A 22,955-nucleotide genomic window follows, 5' to 3' on the forward strand; every position below is an offset into this window, starting at 1 on the left:
TTTTTTCTATGTTCATTTGTTTTTCTGCATTATTTGGTATATTGTCTGTTTGACAACATCCATTCTTCTCCTTTTCCTGCACATGAATCTTCCTTATATCTACCATGCACAGAGGACAGAGGCATGACACTACTATAAGTATTTCTCTCTCTCTCTCTCTCTTTTTTTTGGCAATCCTCCTGCCTCAGGATGGAATACAGGCACATGCCACCACTCCCAGCTATATATATATATTTTTTGGTAGCAACTGGGTCTCACTATGTTGCCTAGGCTGGTCTTGAACTCCTGGCCTCAAGTTATCCTCTTGCCTTGACCTCCCACAGTGCTGGGATTACAGGTGTGAGCCACTGTGCCCAGCCAGTACTATAAGTTTTTTAAGGTTCACAGAATCCATTGATTTAGGCTGACATTATACCTCTTAATAAAGGAAGCTGATTGCTTCTGTAGAGCTAAAAATGTAAGTAATTTTCAGGGCAACAAGCCTGAGAAAAATTTTTATATGTTTATTAGACAAGAGTAGATTAATGATGACTTCAGTCAAACTTGGAAATAGTTTTCTGTGCAGGAATTGGTGTTTAAACATTGAATACTCTTTCCATAAATTGTGCTGCTTTCGGAAACTCATTGAACCCTTATTTAGATTTTTGGCTGATTACTTTTCTTTCAACTTTTAACTCTGTGTATTGTCTTAAAGCCTTTTCTTTCAATTTTCTTTTTTGTTTTTTCTTTAACTTTCATCATTTACATAATTTCTGGCTGTCCAGCATTTAGAATGCTTTCATCTAGCTGCAGTTTTGGTGAATTTACTTCAGCTTTTCCTCTTCAGGCTACCCACAGTAAGTTCTGTTGTCAAGTAGGCATCTTATACTAATTTGTATATTTTTGCTATACTTCAAGGGTTTTTCCAATTATAGATTGTTAATAATTCTTTAGTGATAATCCTTCATAAAAATCTCTTCCAACTCTATTTATTAAACTCAGAGAACACAATAGTAGACAATCAAAGAGTTACTCGGTTTAATAATAATTTGAAATGATATTCTTTATATAAATTTTGAAAGTTTGGTATGCACTTTGTTTGCCAGCTCCTTGTAACAGGTCACAATATTTTACATACAAACATGTATTACTTACCTTTAATTGAAACCACCATGGTTTAACTCTTGAAAGAAATTTGATCAGTATATATTTCTTTTAGAATGTATAAAAACCTGCTTGATAGAAAGTGTTCGTGTTTTTTTAATAGAGGTTCATGCATTCTGTTTTAAAATTATCTGTAGTTGTCTTTTCTATCACTTTAATATATAACTGTGTATATATACTCTTTTGATTTCTGAAACTAAACGTTTAGAAATAAAGAACTAATATCCCAAAAATGTAGGATCAAAAGCATAGAATGAAATATACTGGTTTTAGTCTTTTGATAGTACTTTAAGGAGGTCTCTATAATAGAGAACAGATTTTAAAGATGTAACAGGATATATACAATAGTGGCCATTAGGTGAATTGTGGTTTATAAAGTCAAAAATTGCCATAATGTATTATGTACTGTAATTTTAATGCCTTGAACTATATGGTACGGCATGATTTTACAGTGGACATCTTGATATTGTATACACACTAAACTATTATGTGGAATTAAATAGTAGCTCTTCAAGTGAAGTAAGTGTAAATGTCAGCGACCATCTTTTAAGGAATTTTGGATCACCATCCTTTAAGAAATTTTGGATCATTGTAACACATGTTACACATTGTTAATTGCTACCCCTGGGATTTGTTTAAACTGTTTCACCATGGAGCCACAAAAGTTTGATATCCTCCGAGTAAGATACTTTGCATGTTGTTTGCAATCTGTTCAGGGAGAACTAGTAAAAGGCCATAGTATATTTGGACTAGAAAGTAACCGAATCTCAAACCAGGTAGTGTGGAGTTACCCCCTCGATGAATTACATTCTTCATTCCAGTGTAGGTAATAAACAGAAACATGTTACTTTACCTGTTGCCAAGGCCTTTGAAAAATCTACTTTTACAAATTAGAAAACGTCACTTGTAGTCAAAAGCCATTGCCAGTCATTGATTTTAATGTTGTAAGATTGCTTATAGGACATTTAATTTAGGAAGAAATGATCATACAGTCTATGAGAGAGTATTAGGAAAAGCTTAGAAATTTCAAGTGCTCTGTTTATTCTGTTACAGGTGGAAGTGCTGCATCAGTAAATGCTAATTTTGCTCATTTTGATAACTTCCCCAAATCCTCCAGTGCTGATTTTGGAACCTTCAATACTTCCCAGAGTCATCAAACAGCATCAGCTGTTAGTAAAGTTTCAACGAACAAAGCTGGTTTACAGACTGCAGACAAATATGCAGCACTTGCTAATTTAGACAATATCTTCAGTGCCGGGCAAGGTATCAAGCTTTAAGCAAAACAAATACAAATTTGTGTTAAACAGTGCTCTTAATTTGGTTGTATTTATTAAAATCTGAACATGCTACACTTTTCTCAGTTGTTGTATAGAAATTTTGTCTGCACTGTCATTTTGAGTATAATGTTCACTTGACACATTTTATACCTGAAATATCAACTACAAAACTGAAGACATAGGAACTGATTTGTAAACTTTCAGTCTTACTAGTTGAGAAAAATTTTATTTTGTCCTAGAGGGCATGCTTTACTTTTCTTTGGCTATAAAGAGCCAAGAAACCCCATTGGCAGAGCTGAATGGAGGATTATTTGGTGGTTTCTGTAATATATTTACTTCGAACGATTTTCCATTAACATCTTGGTGGGTTTTTTATATTAAAAAAAATTCATGAATTTTACAGTATAGTCTTGTATCCAGTTTTATCTTAAGGCTAGTAGCCTCTAAAAATGCTTGTGGCACTGGTGAATAGCAGATGTGTGTTGCTAAATGGAATTCTCCATTTTGATCTCTGGGCCTGTTTTCCTCCTCTCCAAAATGAGGATAATTCTAAGCATTAAACTCATGGAGTTGTGTTCTAAGTATTATTGCATGTAAGGCATATAGAACAGTGCCTAGCACATAGTAAGTCCTCAATAAATGTTTCCCATTATTACCGTCTCTAATTTTTTCATGGAGAATGCTGGGGAAATGATGCTATTGATAGACTGTTCACATTAGGTCTAGCATTATATGAATTTATATGTTCATGTGAACAAGATCCACCCGTCTTGGAGATGTTAACGTAGGAGCACTTGAGAGTTTCTTTCTTATGCATAATCTAGACCAATTTTTTTGGTACAGAGTGTTAATTTTTGTTAAGAGACATATTCTGTCTTTATCACAGTGGTATGTATAACAACTAATCCTGTCCAGTATGGTCCAGGTTATTTATTAGATTAATGATTTGGAATCCTGCTTAACTCTAAATCCATTTTAAGTTTACCCGTGTTTCATGGCAAATGTGGTTGATAAGTTGAAAGTGTAACTTTAAATTTTTGGTGTAACTTGATTTTGTTCGTTCCCAGGTGGTGATCAGGGAAGTGGCTTTGGGACCACAGGTAAAGCTCCTGTTGGTTCTGTGGTTTCAGTTCCCAGTCAGTCAAGTGCATCTTCAGACAAGTATGCAGCTCTGGCAGAACTAGACAGCGTTTTCAGTTCCGCAGCCACCTCCAGTAATGCATATACTTCCACAAGTAATGCTAGCAGGTACCTTGTCTTAGCTAGCCCTCCTGCTTTGTGTTTTATCTTTTTTTTCCAACTTTGAATAATCAATTTAAAAAATGACTGTTTCAAGGTATAATTTTAAAATTCTTGGATATTTTTGTAAATTTGAGGAATTTGAATTTAAATGCTAATTAAAATATAATCCTTGAATAATTGCCATAATTTTATCTTTTCATTGAATCAGACGTTTTGTTATGTTCTGTCCTTGAACACTAAACCATATCTGCGAGCATGTACACATCTCAAAATGGACAGTTATTTACAGATTGTACTCAGCAGAGAATCCATTTAGTAGTCAAATAATATACTTTAAAAATGCAATTTTTAGTCAGGAAGATAAAACAGTGAAAGTACCATATTATAGGCTTAGTTGCAAATACAGATTTTTAGAAGTGTTTGCACCAAAGCCCAAAATCAATTCTATATCTCTTCAGTATCATCCTCATATTTATAAATAAGCACATCTGCTGTTATGTTCATATATATCTGTTAGAATTCTTGTCAGTAGGAAGTCTAACACATTTTACGACATTACACTTGTAAAAAACTTTTCTAGTCTTAACTTTATTTTAGAGTTGCGGAAATAGTCTCAGAAATATAAGAGATTTACCTATAACAATGTTTTATTCATCTCTGTTTTCCATTCTTGCGGATTGTATTTACTAATTTCTTTAGTTATCCTGGTAGCTTATTTTCCTTTAACATCTTTTCTAGAAAGAAATGTTAGGATTGTAACACTTCTGGAAACATAAAGTCTGGAAACATACGTTATATATAATACATGATTTATTGATATTACATTACCGTACATCAGGGGTTCACAAACTGTGGTCCATGGAATGTTTGGGGTACCTGAGACCCTTTCATGGGGTCTGTGAGGTTGAAACATTCTTTATAATAATTCTGAGAGATTGTTTACCTTTTCATTAATTGATATTTGCATTGATGGTGCAAAAACAATGGCAAGTAAAACTTGCTGGTGTCTTTTTTTTTTTTTTTTTAAACACTTCAAGTTCTAGGGTACATGTGCACAATGTGCAGGTTTGTTACATAGGTATACATGCGCCATGTTGATTTGCTGCACCCATCAACTCATTTACATTAGGTATTTCTCCTAATGCTATCCCTCCCCCAGCCCCCAACCCCCGACAGGCCCCCATGTGTGATGTTTCCCACCCTGTGTCCATGTGTTCTTGTTGTTCAACTCACACCTATGAGTGAAAACATGCAGTGTTTGGTTTTCTGTCCTTGTGATAGTTTGCTTAGAATAATGGTTTTTGCTGGTGTTTTAACATGAATATTAAGAAGATAGTGGCACCAAACTGTACTAGTCGTTACAATAGTCATATTCCTCCCCACTACTCATTCAGTTTTACTTGTATTTTTTATTTTTTTATGATGATTCTTAATGAAGCAGTAACAATTTTTTTTACATCTTTACACTTAAATGTCTTAATTTTCTTTGTGTTGATACTGATGCTGTGATACACGATATGTTCATTATTTTATGGCTACCCTGTAGATCGTTACTTTCTTTCTTTTTTTTTTTTTTTAAGAAAAAAAAATGAACTCTTTCAATATTTGTTCTCAGCAATGTTTTTGGAACAGTGCCAGTGGGTGCTTCTGCACAGACACAGCCTGCTTCATCAAGTGTGCCTGCTCCATTTGGAGGTATGTGCTTCTGGTATATACACTGGTTTTTATAAAGAACCCAAATATATATTGTGTAGCATTTTCTTAGGAGTCAAAGCAATGATTTGTTATCAGAATCCTTGAGTTTTCTGTCTTGATAAATATAGTGAAATAATTTAAATCTTAAATACAAAATGTATTAGGATTTTATAGTGTATTTTATAATTTTTTAAAGCTACGCCTTCCACAAATCCATTTGTTGCTGCTGCTGGTCCTTCTGTGGCATCTTCTACAAATCCATTTCAGACCAATGCCAGAGGAGCAACAGGTAAGAAAAAGAGACAGTCAGTGGAACAGTAAGTTTTGGGGAAGGCATTTATCGACAAAGACACCATGTGAAGAACACCAGAAAATGGGGCCTCTTTCTTAGTGAAGTGAATGGCAAATGGATAGAAGAGTTTGTCCATAAAGACAAATTCTATCTGAAAGTTCATAAAATCCTGGAATTTAATAGTTGAGAGGGACCTTAGAAATTATCTAGTGTCTGCCCTTTCCAGTTAAAGCTTTCATTTTTCAGGTAGGGAAGCCCAGACATGGAGATGAGACTCCACAGAACGTTTATGACAGAGATAGGACTTGAACAGAGCAATTTAGATGTATTATTTGGTGGTCTGGTTTCAGAATTACTGGTTGTAACTCATGCAGTCTTAATGGAACCATTTTACGAGAAGTTTTTATTTTCCCTATGAGATTGCATCAGATGACTTTACTACATGAATTCTTAATTATTAGGTCTTTTTCTAGTGAATATCTCTTTCAGTTAACATTTTTTAAGTTATGGAAACTTGATTCAGTTGTGGGTATAAAATACTGAATATTTTCTCTTTTGATAATTTTTTCCCTTAATTCTCTTTATTTTCTCCATTTTATCTTTTTGATTCATACTGTAAGCCAGTCACATCTTTCTCATGTTATACCTCTGATTTTTGTCGTATTACCTTAAACACCAGAGATGTTTGCCAATATCTTGGAATGTCAGCAGGTGCATTTGGTATGGCTGGGTATCCATTAAATCTAGAGTTTGTATGCTTTGTTTTTGTGTATATGTCACAATAATTTAGAACTAAAGCCTAAACTCCAGTTATAGCAAATGTTGATATGAAATCTTGAGAGATTAGGTACTTGTAACATTTTAATCAAACCGTTAAGAATTACTAGTTTTTAGTAAATCTCTTTGTCATTGACAAGATTAAGAATCACAGTATTAGGAGTTTGAGCTGTAACTATTTTCACATAAATGTCTTTACTTATACTCTGTTGGTAAGTAGCATAATAGATGTTTGATAAGTATTTGAATTTCACACAAAATTTAACTTTAAAAAAATAGTTTGTTTTAATTCAAGCGTACCTAATGAATGATTGTTTTAAATTTCCATTTGTACAATTTCTTTATCAGGTGTGTGATATGTGCAGTGTTTCTGTTTCTTAGCACACTGTTTTGATTTTGTGGACTGAGTTTGTAAAATGTCTCATGATACAGTGGGTTTTTGTACATTGCCTCATTTAATCCACTCAGCTGTCATCAAATAAACATTTTAATTGTGTGACAGCTGAGGGAACAGGCCCAGAAAAGTTAATTGAACATATTTTGAGTACAGCCAGCCAAACTTGTGTTCGAATTCTGATTTATAGTTACTTGCAGGTTGACCATAAGAAAGCCTTTTGAAGAATGATAGGGGGATGTTCAAACATTTATTGTGATAAAGTTGTTCACAAGATGCTATTATTTATAGATATTATAACTTCACTTAAGAACTGATGAATGGAAACTCAAATTATGCTTTGACTGAGCCTAATCATGTTGACCTAACTTCTCTGAGCCTTCATGTTGTCCCTATCTATAGAATGTGAACAATATTCTCTTGCTGGCAGGTTTGTTTTAAAATTAGATGATGCACATTTACCCTGTATGGTCTTTGCGTTACAGCATATGCTCAGTAAATCAGACCTATTATTTTCCTTTTATGATTATACCTCTGAGTTGGTTCTATCATTAGAGTTAAGGGCCTTTTTTTGCTTATTTTATTTAGAGTATGCAAGTTTTGTAAAAGTTGAAGTTCTATGTAGGATATAAAATAACATAAAATGTACAACGTATGTGCAGATAAGATAATTCTAGTATTAACTAACAAAAATTTATTAGAAAGGTAAAACGACAGTGTCCACAAATGTTTATTTCAAGGTAATACATTTTTTCCATTATAAGTCATTTTGAATTTATCACATTGGTCACCTTTATTAGATTATTATTGAATTGACCAAATCACAAGCATTAACTGCATATGTTTCTATTGAAGCTGAAATATAAACAATACTTTGACAGATGCACTACACGTAAGAATTTCCAGTGTTTTATACCATCAAAGTTAATATTATTTAAGAATTTTTTGTTGCCTTCAAATATATTAACACTGGCCAGGCACAGTGGCTCATGCCTGTAATCCCAGCACTTTGGGAGGCCAAGGTGGGTGATCACCTGAGGCCAAGAGTTTGAGACCAGCCTGGCCAACATGGTAAGACCCTGTCTCTACTAAAAATGCAAAAATTAGCCAGGTGTGGTGGTACGTGCCTCTAGTCCCAGCTACTCGGGAGGCTGAGGCAGGAGAATAGCTTGAACCAGGGAAATGAAGTTTGCAGTGAGCTGAGATCATGCCACTGGACTCCAGCCTGGGCGACAGAGCGAGACTGTGTCTCAAAAAAAAAAAAAAACATGTTAACACTGTGAAATTATATTTTGAGGTACCCTTTGATCCTGGCACTTTGGGATGCCGAGGTAGGTGGGTTGCTTGAAGCCCAGGAGTTTTGAGAGCAGCCTGGGCAACATGGTGAACCCCGTTTCTACAAAAAATAAATGATGGCAGACACTTGGAGTCCTAGCTACTCAGGGGGCTGAGGTGGGAGGATTACCTGAGCCTAGGAGGTTGAAACTACAGTGAACTGTGATTGCGCCACCACACTTCAGCCTAGCTGACAGAGTGAGACTTTAGCTCAAAAAAAAAAAAAAAAAAAAAAAAGGAGGTACCCTTATTGCATAATAATTCTATGTGAAATTTGGAAAGTTTTATGAATATATTTCTCTTTTTGTTTGTTGGTTTGTTTTAGACAGATTCTCACTCTGTCACCCAGACTGGAGTGCAGTGGCTTAATCTTTGCTCACTGCAGCCTCTACCTCCCAGGTTCAAGCAATTCTCATGCCTCAGCCTCCTGAGGAGCTGGGATTACAGGTGCATGCCACCATACCCGGCTAATTTTTGTATTTTTAGTAGAGTTAGGGTTTTGCCATGTTGACCAGACTGGTCTTGAACTCCTGGCCTCAAATGATCTGCCTGCCTCGGCCTCCCAAAGTGCTGGGATTACAGGCGTGAGCAACTGCACCTGGATCATTCTTAAAATGACGTTTAAATAATCATTTTTTCTGGATTTATAAAACTTTGGGGCTTTAGTGTTTTTTTTTTTGTTTTTTACTTTTAAGTTCTAGGGTACATGTGCATAACATGCAGGTTTGTTACATATGTATACATGTGCCATGTTGGTGTGCTGCACCCATTAACTCGTTATTTACATTAGGTATGTCTCCTAATGGTGTCCCTCCCCAACTCTACCCGACCCCAAGACAGGCCCCGGTGTGTGATGTTCCCCACCTTGTGTCCAAGTGTTCTCATTGTTCAGTTCCCACCTATGAGTCAGAACATGTGGTGTTTGGTTTTCTGTCCTTGCGATAGTTTGCTCAGAGTGGTGGTTTCCAGCTTCATCCATGTGCCTACAAAGGACATGAACTCATCCTTTTTTATGGCTGCATAGTATTCTATGGTGTATATGTACCACATTTTCTTAATCCAGTCTGTCACTGATGGACATTTGGGTTGGTTGGTTCCAAGTCTTTGCTATCGTGAATAGTGCTGCAGTAAACATACATGTGCATGTGTCTTTATAGCAGCATGATTTATAATCCTTTGGATATATACCCAGTAATGGGATGGCTGGGTCAAATGGTATTTCTAGTTCTAGATCCCTGAGGAATTGCCACACTGTCTTCCGCAATGGTTGAACTAGTTTACACTGCCACCAGCAGTGTGGAAGTGTTCCTATTTCTCCATATCCTCTCCAGCATCTGTTGTTTCCTGACTTTTTAATGATTGCCATTCTAACTGATGTAAGATGGTATCTCATTGTAGTTTTGATTTGCATTTCTCTGATGGCCAGTGATGATGAGCATTTCTTCATGTGTCTGTTGGCTGCGTAAATGTTGTCTTTTGAGAATTGTCTGTTCATGTCCTTCGCCCACTTTTTGATGGGGTTGTTTGATTTTTTTTCTTGTAAATTTAAGTTCTTTGTAGATTCTGGATATTAGCCCTTTGTCAGATGAGTAGATTGCAGAAATTTTCTCCCATTCTGTAGGTTGCCTGTTCACTCTGATGGTGGTTTCTTTTGCTGTGCAGAAGCTCTTTGGTTTAATTAGATCTCATTTGTCAATTTTGGCTTTTGTTGCCATTGCTTTTGGTGTTTTAGTCATGAAGTCCTTGCCCATTCCTATGTCCTGAATGGTATTGCCTAGGTTTTCTTCTAGAGTTTTTATGGTTTTAGGTCTAACATTTAAGTCTTTAATCTATCTTGAATTAATTTTTGTACAAGGTGTAAGGAAGGGATCCCATTTCAGCTTTCTACATGTGGCTAGCCAGTTTTCCCAGCACCATTTATTAAATAGTGAATCCTTTTCCCATTTCTTGTTTTTGTCAGGTTTGTCAAAAATCAGATGGTTGTAGATGTGTGGTATTATTTCTGAGGACTCTGTTCCGTTCCATTGGTCTATATATCTGTTTTGGTACCAGTGCCATGCTGTTTTGGTTACTGTAGCCTTGTAGTATAGTTTAAAGTCAGGTAGCATGATGTCTCCAACTTTGTTCTTTTTGCTTAGGATTGTCTTGGCAATGCAGGCTCTTTTTTGGTTCTGTATGAACTTTAAAGTAGTTTTTTCCAATTCGGTGAAGAAAGTCATTGGTAGCTTGATGGGGATGGCATTGAATCTATAAATTACCTTGGGCAGTATGGCCATTTTCACGATATTGATTCTTCCTGTCCATGAGCATGGAGTGTTCTTCCATTTGTTTGTGTCCTCTTTTATTTCATTGAGCAGTGGTTTGTAGTTCTCCTTGAAGAGGTCCTTCACATCTCTTGTAAGTTAGATTCCTAGGTATTTTATTCTCTTTGTAGCAATTGTGAATGGGAGTTCACTCATGATTTGGCTCTCTGTTTGTCTGTTAATTGGTGTATAGGAATACTTGTGATTTTTGCACATTGATTTTGTATCCTGAGACTTTGGGCTGAGATGATGGGGTTTTCTAAATATACAATCATGTCATCTGCAAACAGGGACAATTTGACTTCCTCTTTTCCTAATTGAATAGCCTTTATTTCTTTCTCCTGCCTGATTGCCGTGGCCAGAAGTTCCAACACTATGTTGAATAGGAGTGGTGAGAGAGGGCATCCCTGTCATGTGCCAGTTTTCCAAGGGAATGCTTCCAGTTTTTGCCCATTCAGTATGATATTTGCTGTGGGTTCATCATAAATAGCTCTTATTATTTTGAGATACGTTCCATCAATACCTAGTTTATTGAGAGTTTTTAGCATGAAGGGCTGTTGAATTTTGTCAAAGGCCTTTTCTGCATCTATTGAGATACTCATGTGGTTTTTGTCTTTTTATATGATGGATTACGTTTATTGATTTGCGTATGTTGAACCAGCCTTGCATCCTAGGGGTGAAGCCAACTTGATCATGTTGGATAAGCTTTTTGATGTGCTGCTGGATTCAGTTTGCCAGTATTTTATTGAGGATTTTTACATCGATGTTCATCAGGGATATTGGTCTAAAATTCTCTTTTTTTGCTGTGTCTTTGCCAGGCTTTGGTATCAGGATGATGCTGGCCTCGTAAAATGAGTTAGGGAGGATTCCCTCTTTTTCTATTGATTGGAATAGTTGCAGAAGGAATGGTACCAGCTCCTCTTTGTACCTCTGATAGAATTTGGCTGTCAATCTGTCTGGTCCTGGACTTTTTTTGGTTGGTAGACTATTAATTATTGTCTCAATTTCAGAGCCTGTTATTGGTCTATTCAGGGATTCAACTTCTTCCTGGTTTAGTCTTGAGAGGGTGTATGTGTCCAGGAATTTATCCATTTCTTCTAGATTTTCTAGTTTATTTGCATAGAGGTGTTTATAGTATTCTCCGATGGTAGTTTATATTTCTGTGGGATCGGTGGTGATACCCCCTTTATCATTTTTTATTGCATCTATTTGATACTTCTCTCTTTTCTTCTTTATTAGTCTTGCTAGTGGTCTATCAATTTTGTTGATCTTTTCAAAAAACCAGCTCCTGGATTCATTGATTTTTGTGAAGGTTTTTTTGTGTCTCTATCTCCTTCAATTCTGCTCTGATCTTAGTTATTTCTTATCTTCTGCTGCCTTTTGAATGTGTTTGCTCTTGCTTCTCTCGTTCTTTTAATTGTGATGTTAGGGTATTAATTTTATATCTTTCCTGCTCTCTCTTATGGGCATTTAGTGCTATAAATTTCCCTCTACACACTGCTTTAAATCTGTCCCAGAGATTCTGGTATGTTGTGTCTTTGTTCTCATTGGTCTCAAATAACATCTTTATTTCTGCCTTCATTATTCACCCAGTAGTCATTCAGGAGCAGGTTGTTGAGTTTCCGTGTAGTTTTGCGGTTTTGAGTGAGTTTCTTAATCCTGAGTTTGATTGCACTGTGGTCTGAGAGACAGTTTGTTATGATTTCTGTTATTTTACATTTGCTAAAGAGTGCTTTACTTCCAATTATGTGGTCAATTTTGGAATAAGTGCGATGTGGTGCTAAGAGGAATGTATATTTTGTTGATTTGGGGTGGAGAGTTCTGTAGATGTCTATTAGGTCCGCTTGGTGCAGAGCAGAGTTCAAGTCCTGGATATCCTTGTTAACTTTCTGTCTCGTTGATCTGTCTAACATTGACAGTGGGGTGTTAAAGTCTCCCATTATTATTGTGTGGGAGTCTAAATCTCTTTGTAGGTCTCTAAGGACTTGCTTTTTAAATCTAGGTGCTCCTGTATTGGGTGCATATATATTTAGGATAGTTAGCTCTTCTTGTTGAATTGATCCCTTTACCATTATGTAATGGCCTTCTTTGTCTCTTTTGATCTTTGTTGGTTTAAAGTCTGTTTTATCAGAGACTAGGATTGCAACCTCTGCTTTTTTTTTGTTTTCTATTTGCTCGGTAGATCTTCCTCCATCCCTTTATTTTGAGCCTGTGTGTGTCTCTGCACGTGAGATGGGTCTCCTGAATACAGCACACTGTTAGGTCTTGACTCTTTATCCAATTTGCCATTCTGTGTCTTTTTTTTTTTTTTTTTTTTGAGACGGAGTCTCGCTCTGTCACCCAGGCTGGAGTGCAGTGGTGCGATCTTGGCTCACTGCAGGCTCTGCCTCCTGCGTTCACGCCATTCTCCTGCCTCAGCCTCCCTAGTAGCTTGGACTACAGGTGCCCACCACCACACCTGGCTAATTTTTTGTATTTTTAGTAGAGACGGGGTTTCACTGTGTTAGCCAGGATGGTGTCGATCTCCTGACCTCGTCATCTGCCGGCCTTGGCCTCCCAAAGTCAGTCTGTGTCTTTTAATTGGGGCATTTAGCCCATTTACATTTAAGGTTAATGTTGTTATGTGTGAATTTGATCCTGTCATTATGATGTTAGCTGGTTATTTTGCTCATTAGTTGATGCAGTTTCTTCTTAGCATCGATGGTCTTTACAATTTGGCATGTTTTTGTAGTGACTGGTACCGGTTGTTCCTTTCTATGTTTAGTACTTCCTTCAGGAGCTTTTGTAAGGCAGGCCTGTTGGTGACAGAATCTCTCAGCATTTGCATGTGTGTAAAGGATTTTATTTCTCCACTTATGAAGCTTAGTTTGGCTGGATATGAAATTCTGGGTTGAAAATTCTTTTCTTTAAGAATGTTGAATATTGGCTCCCACTCTCTTCTGGCTTGTAGAGTTTCTGCTGAGAGATCCGCTGTTAGTCTAATGGGCTTCCTTTTGTGGGTAGGCTGACCTTTCTCTCTGGCTGCCCTTAACATTTTTTCCTTCATTTCAAGCTTGGTGAATCTGACAATTACGTATCTTGGCGTTGCTGTTCTCAGGGAGTATCTTTGTGGCGTTCTCTGTATTTCCTGAATTTGAATGTTGGCCTGCCTTGCTAGATTGGGGAAGTTCTCCTGGATAATATCCTGCAGAGTGTTTTCCAGCTTGGTTCCATTCTCCCCGTCACTCTCAGGTGTACCAATTAGACGTAGATTTGGTCTTTTCACATAGTCCCGTATTTCTTGGAGGCTTTGTTTGTTTCTTTTCACTCTTTTTTCTCTAAACTTCTCTTCTCACTTTATTTCATTCATTTGATCTTCAGTCACTGATACCCTTTCTTCCACTTGATTGCATCAGCTACTGAAGCTTGTGCATGCGTCACGTAGTTCTTGTGCCATGGTTTTCAGCTCCATCAGGTCATTTAAGATCTTCCCTACACTGTTTATTCTGGTTTGCCATTCGTCTAATCTTTTTTCAAGGTTTTTAGCTTCCTTGCGATGGGTTCGAACATCCTCCTTTAGCTTGGAGAAGTTTGTTATTACCGATCTTCTCAAGCCTACTTCTGTCAGTTCGTCTAAAGTCATTCTCTGTCCAGCTTTGTTCCATTGCTGGCGAGGAGCTGCAGTCCTTTGGAGGAGAAGAGGCACTCTGGTTTTTAGAATTTTCAACCTTTCTGCTCTGGTTTCTCCCCATCTTTGTGGTTTTATCTACCTTTGGTTTTTGATGATGGTGACCTACAGATGGGGTTTTGGTGTGGGTGTCCTTTTTTTTTGATGTTGATGCTATTCCTTTCTTTTTGTTACTTTTCCTTCAAACAGTCAGGACCCTCAGCTGCAGGTCTGTTGGAGTTTGCTGGTGGTCCACTCCAAACCCTGTTTGCCTGGGTATCACCAGCAGAGGTTGCAGAACAGCAAATATTGCAAAACAGCAAATGTTGCTGCCTGATCCTTCCTCTGGAAGCTTCGTCTCAGAGGGGCACCTGGCTGTGTGAGGTGTCAGTCGGCCCCTTACTGGGAGGTGTCTCCCAGTTAGGCTACTGCGGGGGTCAGGGACCCACTTCAGGAGGCAGTCTGGCCGTTCTCAGATCTCAGACTCCATTCTGGGAGAGCCATTGCTCTCTACAAAGCTGTCAGACAGAGATGTTTAAGTCTCCAGAAGTTTCTGCTGCCTTTTGTTCGGCTATGCCCTGCCCCCAGTGGTGGAGTCTATAGAGGCAGGCAGGCCTTGTTGAGCTGCGGTGGGCTCCACCCAGTTCAAGCTTCCTGGCCGCTTTGTTTACCAAGTCAAGCCTCAGTAATGGCGAGCGCCCCTGCCCCAGCCTCGCTGCCGCCTCGCAGTTCAATCAAGACTGCTGTGCTAGCAGTGAGCAAGGCTCCATGGGTGTGGGACCTGCAGAGCCAGGCGCAGGATATAATCTTCTGGTGTGCCATTTGCTAAGACCTTTGGCAAAGTGCAGTAGTAGGGCGGGAGTGTCCCGATTTTCCAGGTACCGTCTGTCACAGCTTCCGTTGGCTAGGAAAGGGAATTCCCTGACCCCTTGTGCTTCCCAGGTGAGGTGATGGCCCGCCTTGCTTCGGCTCACACTCTGTGGGCTACACCCACTGTCCAACCGGTCCCGATGAGATGAACCCAGTACCTCAGTTGTAAATGCAGAAATCACCTGTCTTCTGCGTCGCTCATGCTGGGAGCTGTAGACTGGAGCTGTTCCTATTCCGCCATCTTGGAACTCCCTTCTGGGGCTTTAGCTTTTTTAAAAACTGTAATATTACATAGTAACTCTCATTAGGAGATTAGCCTATTGTGGCCTAATTTTCAGATTCTATGATAGTTAGTGTTCCCCCCCCCCCCAGCCTTTAAATCTAATTAATAGAGATAAAATAATTTTTAAATAGTGGGAAATTTTTATAATTCTTAGGTCTCTCCTTTGTCACTAAATGAATAGTCATTATTTCCTACCATTTATTTTAATTAATGAATGGTTTCAAAGATTTTTTTCCCCAAGGAAGGGTACTTACCAAAATGCAGAGCTTATTGGATGGCATCTGGCCCTCATATCTTTGTTTTATTACCTAGGTGGAAACTGATTTGCTAAGATTAATGAATTTGCCTTAAAGGTTCAAAATTCAGTAATGGCTTATCTGATATTAATACCCAGAATGCTTCTGAACCAACACTGTTTTTGTTCCAGTACAGTTGCCTCCATATTTATACTTCAGTTGCACATTGATGAAACATACACAAATTAACATTATGTACTGTTCCTTGTATCTAAATACTTAGTAGGCTCACTTCACTTGCCTAGCATACTCTGGAAGTGAGGATTAATACAAAAAAGGGTTGGAGGTAGCTGAGCAAAAGCAAAGAAAAAACCCTAAGTAGAAAGTTACCTTGGGCTGTGAAGGATATATTTTGTATAGAATTGCTGCTGATTTGCTCTCATTGTGCTCTTTCCCTCTCAATTTACTCTTAATATTTGGACATCTCTAATATTTAATAATCTACAATTGGTATTTTAAAAAGGAGCCAGAAATGAAAATTGCCAATTTGGTAATTAAAACAAGAAAGACAGGAAAGTTGTAAAAATTAACACAACAGAAAAATTAAACTTAATAGCAGTCTGGAGAAAATATTTGCAAATCCTACATCTGATAAGGGACTTGTATTCAGAATGTGTAAAGAACTCGTAACAACTAAATAATAAAAAGACAACCCAATTAAAAAGTGAGCAAAATATTTGAATAGACATTTCTCTAAGAAGGTATACAGATGGTCAATAAAAGAAAAGACAGTGATGAACAATGTAAGGAGGTAGAGAAAATAGAAACCTCATACATTGCTTGTGGGAATATAAAATGGTACAACCCCTTGGAAAACATTTTGGCAGTTCCTCAAAATGGTCATCATGGAGTTACCATATAACCTAACAGAGTGCCGCTATTAGGAATATACCAAAGAGGAATGAAAACATAGATCTGCACAAAAATTTGTACACAAATGTTCATAGCATCAGTATTTATCGTCGCTAAGAAGTAGAAACAACCCAAGTGCCCGTCAACTGATGAAACCAAATGTTGAATAGTCATACAGTGACAAATTACTTGATAATAAAAAGTGATGAAGCGTTGATACATGCTACAACATGGATGAACCTTGAAAACGTTCTGCTGAGCAGAAGAAACTCGTCACAAAAGGCCACATATTTGTGGTGGCCATTTGTATGAAATGTCCAGAATTGGAAAGAAAAAGTAGATCAATGATTGCCAGGGGGTAGGGTGTTAGTAGTGGTGGGGCAGCATGGGAAGTGACAGCTGATAGGTATCATATTTCTTTTGAGGGGGATGAAAATATTCTAAAATTAGATTCTGATGGTGGTTGTACATCCCTGTGAATATATTTAAAGAATCATTGAATTCTATACTTTAAGTGAATGAATTGTGTGTAGTATGTGAATTATATTTCAAAAAGCTGTAAGAAGTCTAAAAAAAGTTTAGAGCAGTTCAGGACCAGAGCTTGGGGGGCATCTTTGTTGCAGACTGAGGTATAGTGATTAATATTGGTTAACCGTCACTGTTGGCTAAAAGTCAGTTTTTGCCAGTGCATTTTGTGAAACATGTCTCCTGTAATGTTGTTAGCAAAATTCTGTGGAAAAGTGTTCTATGTCTAAATACATACGAGAAACGCTGGAATAAACACAGTTTAACCAATGTCATTAATGCAGGACTGCTGTGAGCCTGTAAAGTGCTTTAAGAAAGCACATAAGGCCGGGCGCAGTGGCTCATGCCTGTAATCCCCGCACTTTGGGAGGCGGAGGCAGGTGGATCACGAGGTCAGGAGATAGAGACCATCCTGGCTAACACGGTGAAACACCATCTCTACTAAAAATACAAAAGATTAGCTGGGCATGGTGGCGGGCACCTGTAGTCCCAGCTACTTGGGAGGCTGAGGCAGGAGAATGGCGTGAACCCAGGAGGTGGAGCTTGCAGTGAGCCGAGATCATGCCACTGCATTCTGGCCTGGGCGACAGAGCGAGACTCCGTCTCAAAAAGAAAAAAAAGAAAGTAGATAAATATAAGGGCCACATTAATTTTTCACAGGCCCTTCTCCCTCAGGTAACCTTTTTTTTTGTATTTGAACACAGTGACACTTTTTTAAGTTAGCAAGAAAGTTACATTCATTGAGTATTTATTGCAAGGCACTCTAATTCGTTGTTACATTTATTCTTCACAGCAGCTTTGTGAAGTATAGATACTATTATCTCTATCCTTCCACCTCATTTGCATATGAGGAAACTGAAGCTTATAAAATAAAGTAACATCATGCAGCCAGAAAATGACAGAACCACAACTCAGAACTATTCAATTTTTTAAGCATTCTTATTCCAATTTTAAAAGTATTCTAATTTTAAATCCATGGAAATATATTTTAGACACAATCTTACTTCAGATTGTTAAAACGAACAAACAAAAGGTACTAGTATTTAACAATTTAAGTTTACTTTCTATTAATTTTATATGTAACCTGTCTGTCCTCAAACATGCCAGGTGAGTAAGATCTGTACAAGATGCCTTTTTCTTTTTTCTCTCTTCAGCCATTGTATTTTAACCTGTAAATACCACTTACCTTTCTCTTGAACTAGAATATTTAATAATCTTTCCCTTGTAATACTTAATTAGTTCATTTGAGTTATTTGTGTATTTCTAGTTAATGTGCTAATTTGTAAATAAAACAATCTAGCATTGTTCATGCACTCTCTCCCAAGACTTGGTTTTGATCCTAAATGTAGATGCTGGATAATCACATGTGATCCTATGAATAGCGTATTTAGATGTAGCTTATGATGCCTACAAAGTGTTTTTTAATGACTATAAAAAAGTTGATGCCTGTTTGTTTAAAAAATTGATTTCATCACTGTTTCTTAATTTGTTATTTATTATTCTAATCTCCCCTTTATTTTAAACAGTATAAATATTACAGTGTCATGAATATAGTTGAAATTAAAAGGCTTATTTTGTGAATGTGTTTTTGTTATGTATTATGCTACCCCCTTAGCAACAGTACGCTCGAATTTTATAACTTTTTAATGAAACAAGTATACTTTTATTTTAACAATAGTTATCTATAAATTAATTGACGTTGGTCTCTTTATGGCTTTCCATAAGGCCTTTCTGGAGCAATGCATTCTCAAGTGTTTCCTCACGCTCATTTTGGTAGGTGGCCACAATTAATATCTAGATTTGTGTGGCAATTTGTCTACCTGCTTGTGGAAGCTTCTGCTAGTGTTCTGGATCCCTGCATGTGGAATTAAGTTTTTTTCCATGTTTTAAAATGGAGTGGGCATGGATGTGTGGCATTGGGATTACATTGTATTTAAAATTACATGGAAATGTTTTTAGTGATTTATGTGTAAATGCTGAAAAGCATTACTGCTTACCTACGTGGTCATATTAGAATGTTAATAGCTGTTTCGATTCTTTTTCTTGAGTTTGAATTCATGGTACTTTGAGTGACGCCTTTTTGATATACCAAACCATTTTACTGCATTATTCCATGGAGTTTGGTTTTGCTTAACTGTATCCAAGTTTTGCTTTTAAGTGCTCTCTTAAAGTGATTTGTCAAAGTTATGTCAGTGCATTGTTGTCTGTTATGAAGCCCTCCTGTTACCCTTGCAGTGTGCTTATTATTCTTTAATTCACCTGCTTCCCAATGGCCTGTTTTTCCTTTTTTTCACATCAATAATAAAAAAGTAATTTTTTAATATTCTAATTAGGTTCATTGAGCAGAATTGCATTGTTACAAACATTATGACTGCAGGGATTACTTTGGGCAACATCTATAACTTGTTTTTCAGCTTTTTAAAAATAAAAGACATTCTGTGTAATATTTTTTAGTATTTAATTTCTGTGCCTTAAATCAATGAACAAATTGGTAAATTTGTTAAAATCAGGAAATTTAGTGAATTTTCATGGTATTTTGATTGCATCATGCTAAGAATATTTCATTATGTAATTACTAGTAGTCTATATTTAAAGCAACATTATTGGCTCTTATTTTACTGAGACCCTTCCTAGAACACATAGTTGGAGGTTTTGTTTTTAATATTCACTAGTAATAAATAACATACTGTAAGTGAATAGTAAATAGGGAAATGATGGCAGCATTCCACATATGTAGCAGTTGTTCACACACATTCTCCCGATGTGGTAATACTCTGTCCACAAAGTAATACCAGCTAGGCATGGCAAGCCAAGGAAGAATACAGTAGTATTGAACATTTTGGCCATTTATTCTGCATTCTTCCTAATGCTTATTTCATTTCTAATCTTTGTGAATTTCACACTAATTTCGATAGCTCAGTTGCCCTAACCTTCCTTCAGTCTTGCAAAGCTGTCTTCATTTACCTTCCATAAGAGGGTGGGAGTCCGTGTGTGTGTGTGTGTGTGTGTGTGTGTGTGTGTGTGTGTGTGTGTGTAGTATATGGAGTTGATTTAATAGGAAAATGTCCTTTTAATTGTGTTAGTGTTGTTAAGAGAATCTCTCTCTCTTTCTCTGGCTGTAGTTACAAAGCTGCATAGGTTCTGAGTGGTCTGCCTCTAACTAACTGTTTCTCCTATAAGTCCTGTTCTTTTTAGCGAACTATTTTTCAGCTGTTTAAAATGTTTTTTTCCAGGAACACATATTATGTTATGATAGATACTTCAGTAGATAAAATTTTGTCTGTTATTTTACTGCATATAGCAAAACAAAACTAAAAACAAAAATGTATACTAGTATACGTATTAATTGCATGATCTTTAAAACACAAGACTACTGTTTAGACTTGAATTTATAATTTGAGAAATTGTCTTGGGATTTCAAACAACACCTTTAGTAGTTAGTTTCATTCTGGTCATTGTGTTTTAGAAGAATAAAATTTCTACAGGTTATGTTAAACTGTGTAGCGCTAAAACTCATTGTTAACTTTGTTGGAATTTTGGAATTAACCCTGCCTTTAATGTACATCTTAGTATTTTTCAAGGTAAATGATGTCTTTTTTACAATGTTGTGAGAAACTAAACATATCCAACATATCCTGTTGTATGTAACTGATCAGCCCTTCTCTTCTGTCAGCGGCAACCTTTGGCACTGCATCCATGAGCATGCCCACTGGATTCGGCACTCCTGCTCCCTACAGTCTTCCCACCAGCTTTAGTGGCAGCTTCCAGCAACCTGCCTTTCCAGCCCAAGCAGCTTTCCCTCAACAGACAGCTTTTTCTCAACAGCCCAATGGTAAGATCTAACATTTGGCGAGCTGTAAGTTCATTTTATATATCCTTTTTATATCATAATGTTGTGTGCTTGGGCAGAAAGACTTTTCTAAAGAACACTATAGTATTATCTACTGAGTGTTTACACAAAAATAAAAGCCTTTGGTGATTTGGACCTCAGAAAGCTAAGTGATTTTACAAGTTTTTGTGAGCAGGTTACAATTTACGGGAAATCAGTGACTATGTAAAGAGCATCCCGTCATTCTCAGAATTTCTGTTGCCTTTTTCTGATTATTTTGTCTTACATGTTCTAATATGCCTCTTGATTTTAAAAGGAGAATTTATAGACCTAGAATGTTGGGATTTTTTTTCCTTTCAGGACAGAAATGTGTACCTTTTTGTGTGTGAAATAGACATACTTTTCTAATTTGATAACTATACTGTAGTTAGAGTTTGTTATTTGATTTTAGGAAGAGACAAGAATATTAACTCGACATTTTTACCTATTTCTGTCATTTGCTGCAGTTTGAAGTGCATAGATTTGAAGATTCTTGAATCACAGCTACGTGTTTTCTTTTTTTTTTTTTTAAGTAAGTGGTTATTTAAAAATCTGAAATATGGGCCGGGCGTGGTGGCTTACGCCTGTAATCCCAGCACTTTGGGAGGCCGAAGTGGGTGGATCATCTGAGCTCGGGAGTTCAGGACCAGCCTGACCAACATAGAGAAACCCCGTCTCTACTAAAAATAAAAAATTAGCCAGGCATGGTGGCACATGCCTGTAATCCCAGCTATTCAGGAAGGCCCAGGCAGAATTGCTTGATCCCAGGAGGCGGAGGTTGCGGTGAGCCGAGATCACCATTGCACTCCAGCCTGGGTGACAAGAGTGAAATTCTGTCTCAAAAAAAAAAAAAAAAATCTGAAATATGGACCCTGGAAGAGCCATAAGTAATAAAAATATTTCCTACAAAATACCGTGATGTTTACATAGAAATCATTGTGTTGTCTGCACAGCCTGTTCCAAATAGTCACAAGCTCGTCTAGTAATGAAATCCTATAAATTTTAGTTATTGAGACAAGTTGGAATGAAAGAGCTGAATGAAAGTTCTCTTGGCCAGGTGTGGTGGCTCACGCCTATAATCCCAGCCCTTTGGGAGGCCAAGACAGGTGGCTCCCTTGAGTCCAGGAGATTGACACCAGCCTGGGCAATGTAGTGAAACCCTGTCTCTACAAAAAATACAAAAATTAGCTGGGCGTGCTGGCGTGTGCTTGTAGTTCCAGCTACTCGGGAGACTGAGGTGGAAGGATCACCTGAGCCCTGGAGGTTGAGGCTGCAGTGAGCTATGATCATGCCACTGGATGCTGGCCTGGGTGATAGAGTGAGATCCTGTCTCAAAAAAAAAAAAAAAGTTATTTTAAGACATGCTACAGTAAGTTTGTCTTTGGTATCTGAAAGAGCTTGAGGCCTAACAACTTAACTTTAACATTTCATTTTTTGCTGCTCTGGTAGGAATGTCTCTGAAAGTTATTATGAGGCTTTATAAGCATCAGATTGTCTCTTGAAGGTATAGGTTATAATTGGTGGTTCTATTTTAACAAGGTGCAGGTTTTGCAGCATTTGGACAAACAAAGCCAGTGGTAACCCCTTTTGGTCAAGTTGCAGCTGCTGGAGTATCTAGTAATCCTTTTATGGTAAGCAAAATTTAAAATTAAGTACTTTATAAGTTGTTAAATCTTATTTTCAAATTAGGAATAGCAGGATGTTAATATTCCTAGATGGTATTTGGTGTTATATTGATATGAGTGACATCATAAGATTGTACAAATTGACACAGAGCCATTATGTGTGATCCTCTTCTGACCTTTTAAAAAATTAGTTGCAAATCAAAGCATTGATAGTTTTTAAAAAATTAGTTGCAAATCAAAGCATTGACAGTAGATCAGCTATTTTATAATATGAAACTTATCTGCTTTCTTGTCAAAATAACACTTTATGAGAGGCCCTAGGAATTAGTGAACATAAAAAAGAGGTCTTAAGAGTCAGAAGTTTTGTTTGAATCACAAGTGCTTTTCTAAGACCATTCTAAGATTCTTCTTAGAATCTATTACAAGGACTGTATGAAATACTGGATATGAAAGACATAGCACAGTTCATGACACATAGTAGTTTGATATAGCATATTGCCAATAACAAATATTATTGCCAATAATTTAAAAA

The 22,955-nt window shown here is 37.1% G+C and overlaps 1 protein-coding gene across 7 annotated transcripts in view; it reads left to right on the top strand.

Moving 5' to 3' along the window:
- The window catches only part of AGFG1 (ArfGAP with FG repeats 1), an 88,817-nt gene that overhangs the window by 58,967 nt on the left and 6,895 nt on the right, over positions 1-22,955 (top strand). For 3 of the 7 annotated variants that reach the window (XM_002812933.6, XM_054549913.2, XM_063713078.1), the window contains 6 exons: positions 2,197-2,406; positions 3,488-3,668; positions 5,278-5,357; positions 5,554-5,646; positions 20,604-20,762; positions 22,338-22,429. In XM_002812933.6, coding sequence (XP_002812979.2) covers positions 2,197-2,406; positions 3,488-3,668; positions 5,278-5,357; positions 5,554-5,646; positions 20,604-20,762; positions 22,338-22,429 — 815 coding nt within the window. Of the gene's footprint in view, positions 1-764; positions 837-2,196; positions 2,407-3,487; positions 3,669-5,277; positions 5,358-5,553; positions 5,647-20,603; positions 20,763-22,337; positions 22,430-22,955 lie in introns of all 7 variants that reach the window. The other 4 variants (XM_054549910.2, XM_054549912.2, XM_054549911.2 and 1 more) reach the window with 3 other exon arrangements.

Source organism: Pongo abelii, chromosome 11 (assembly GCF_028885655.2).
Source record: "Pongo abelii isolate AG06213 chromosome 11, NHGRI_mPonAbe1-v2.0_pri, whole genome shotgun sequence".
In the NCBI taxonomy this organism is placed as follows: domain Eukaryota; kingdom Metazoa; phylum Chordata; class Mammalia; order Primates; family Hominidae; genus Pongo; species Pongo abelii.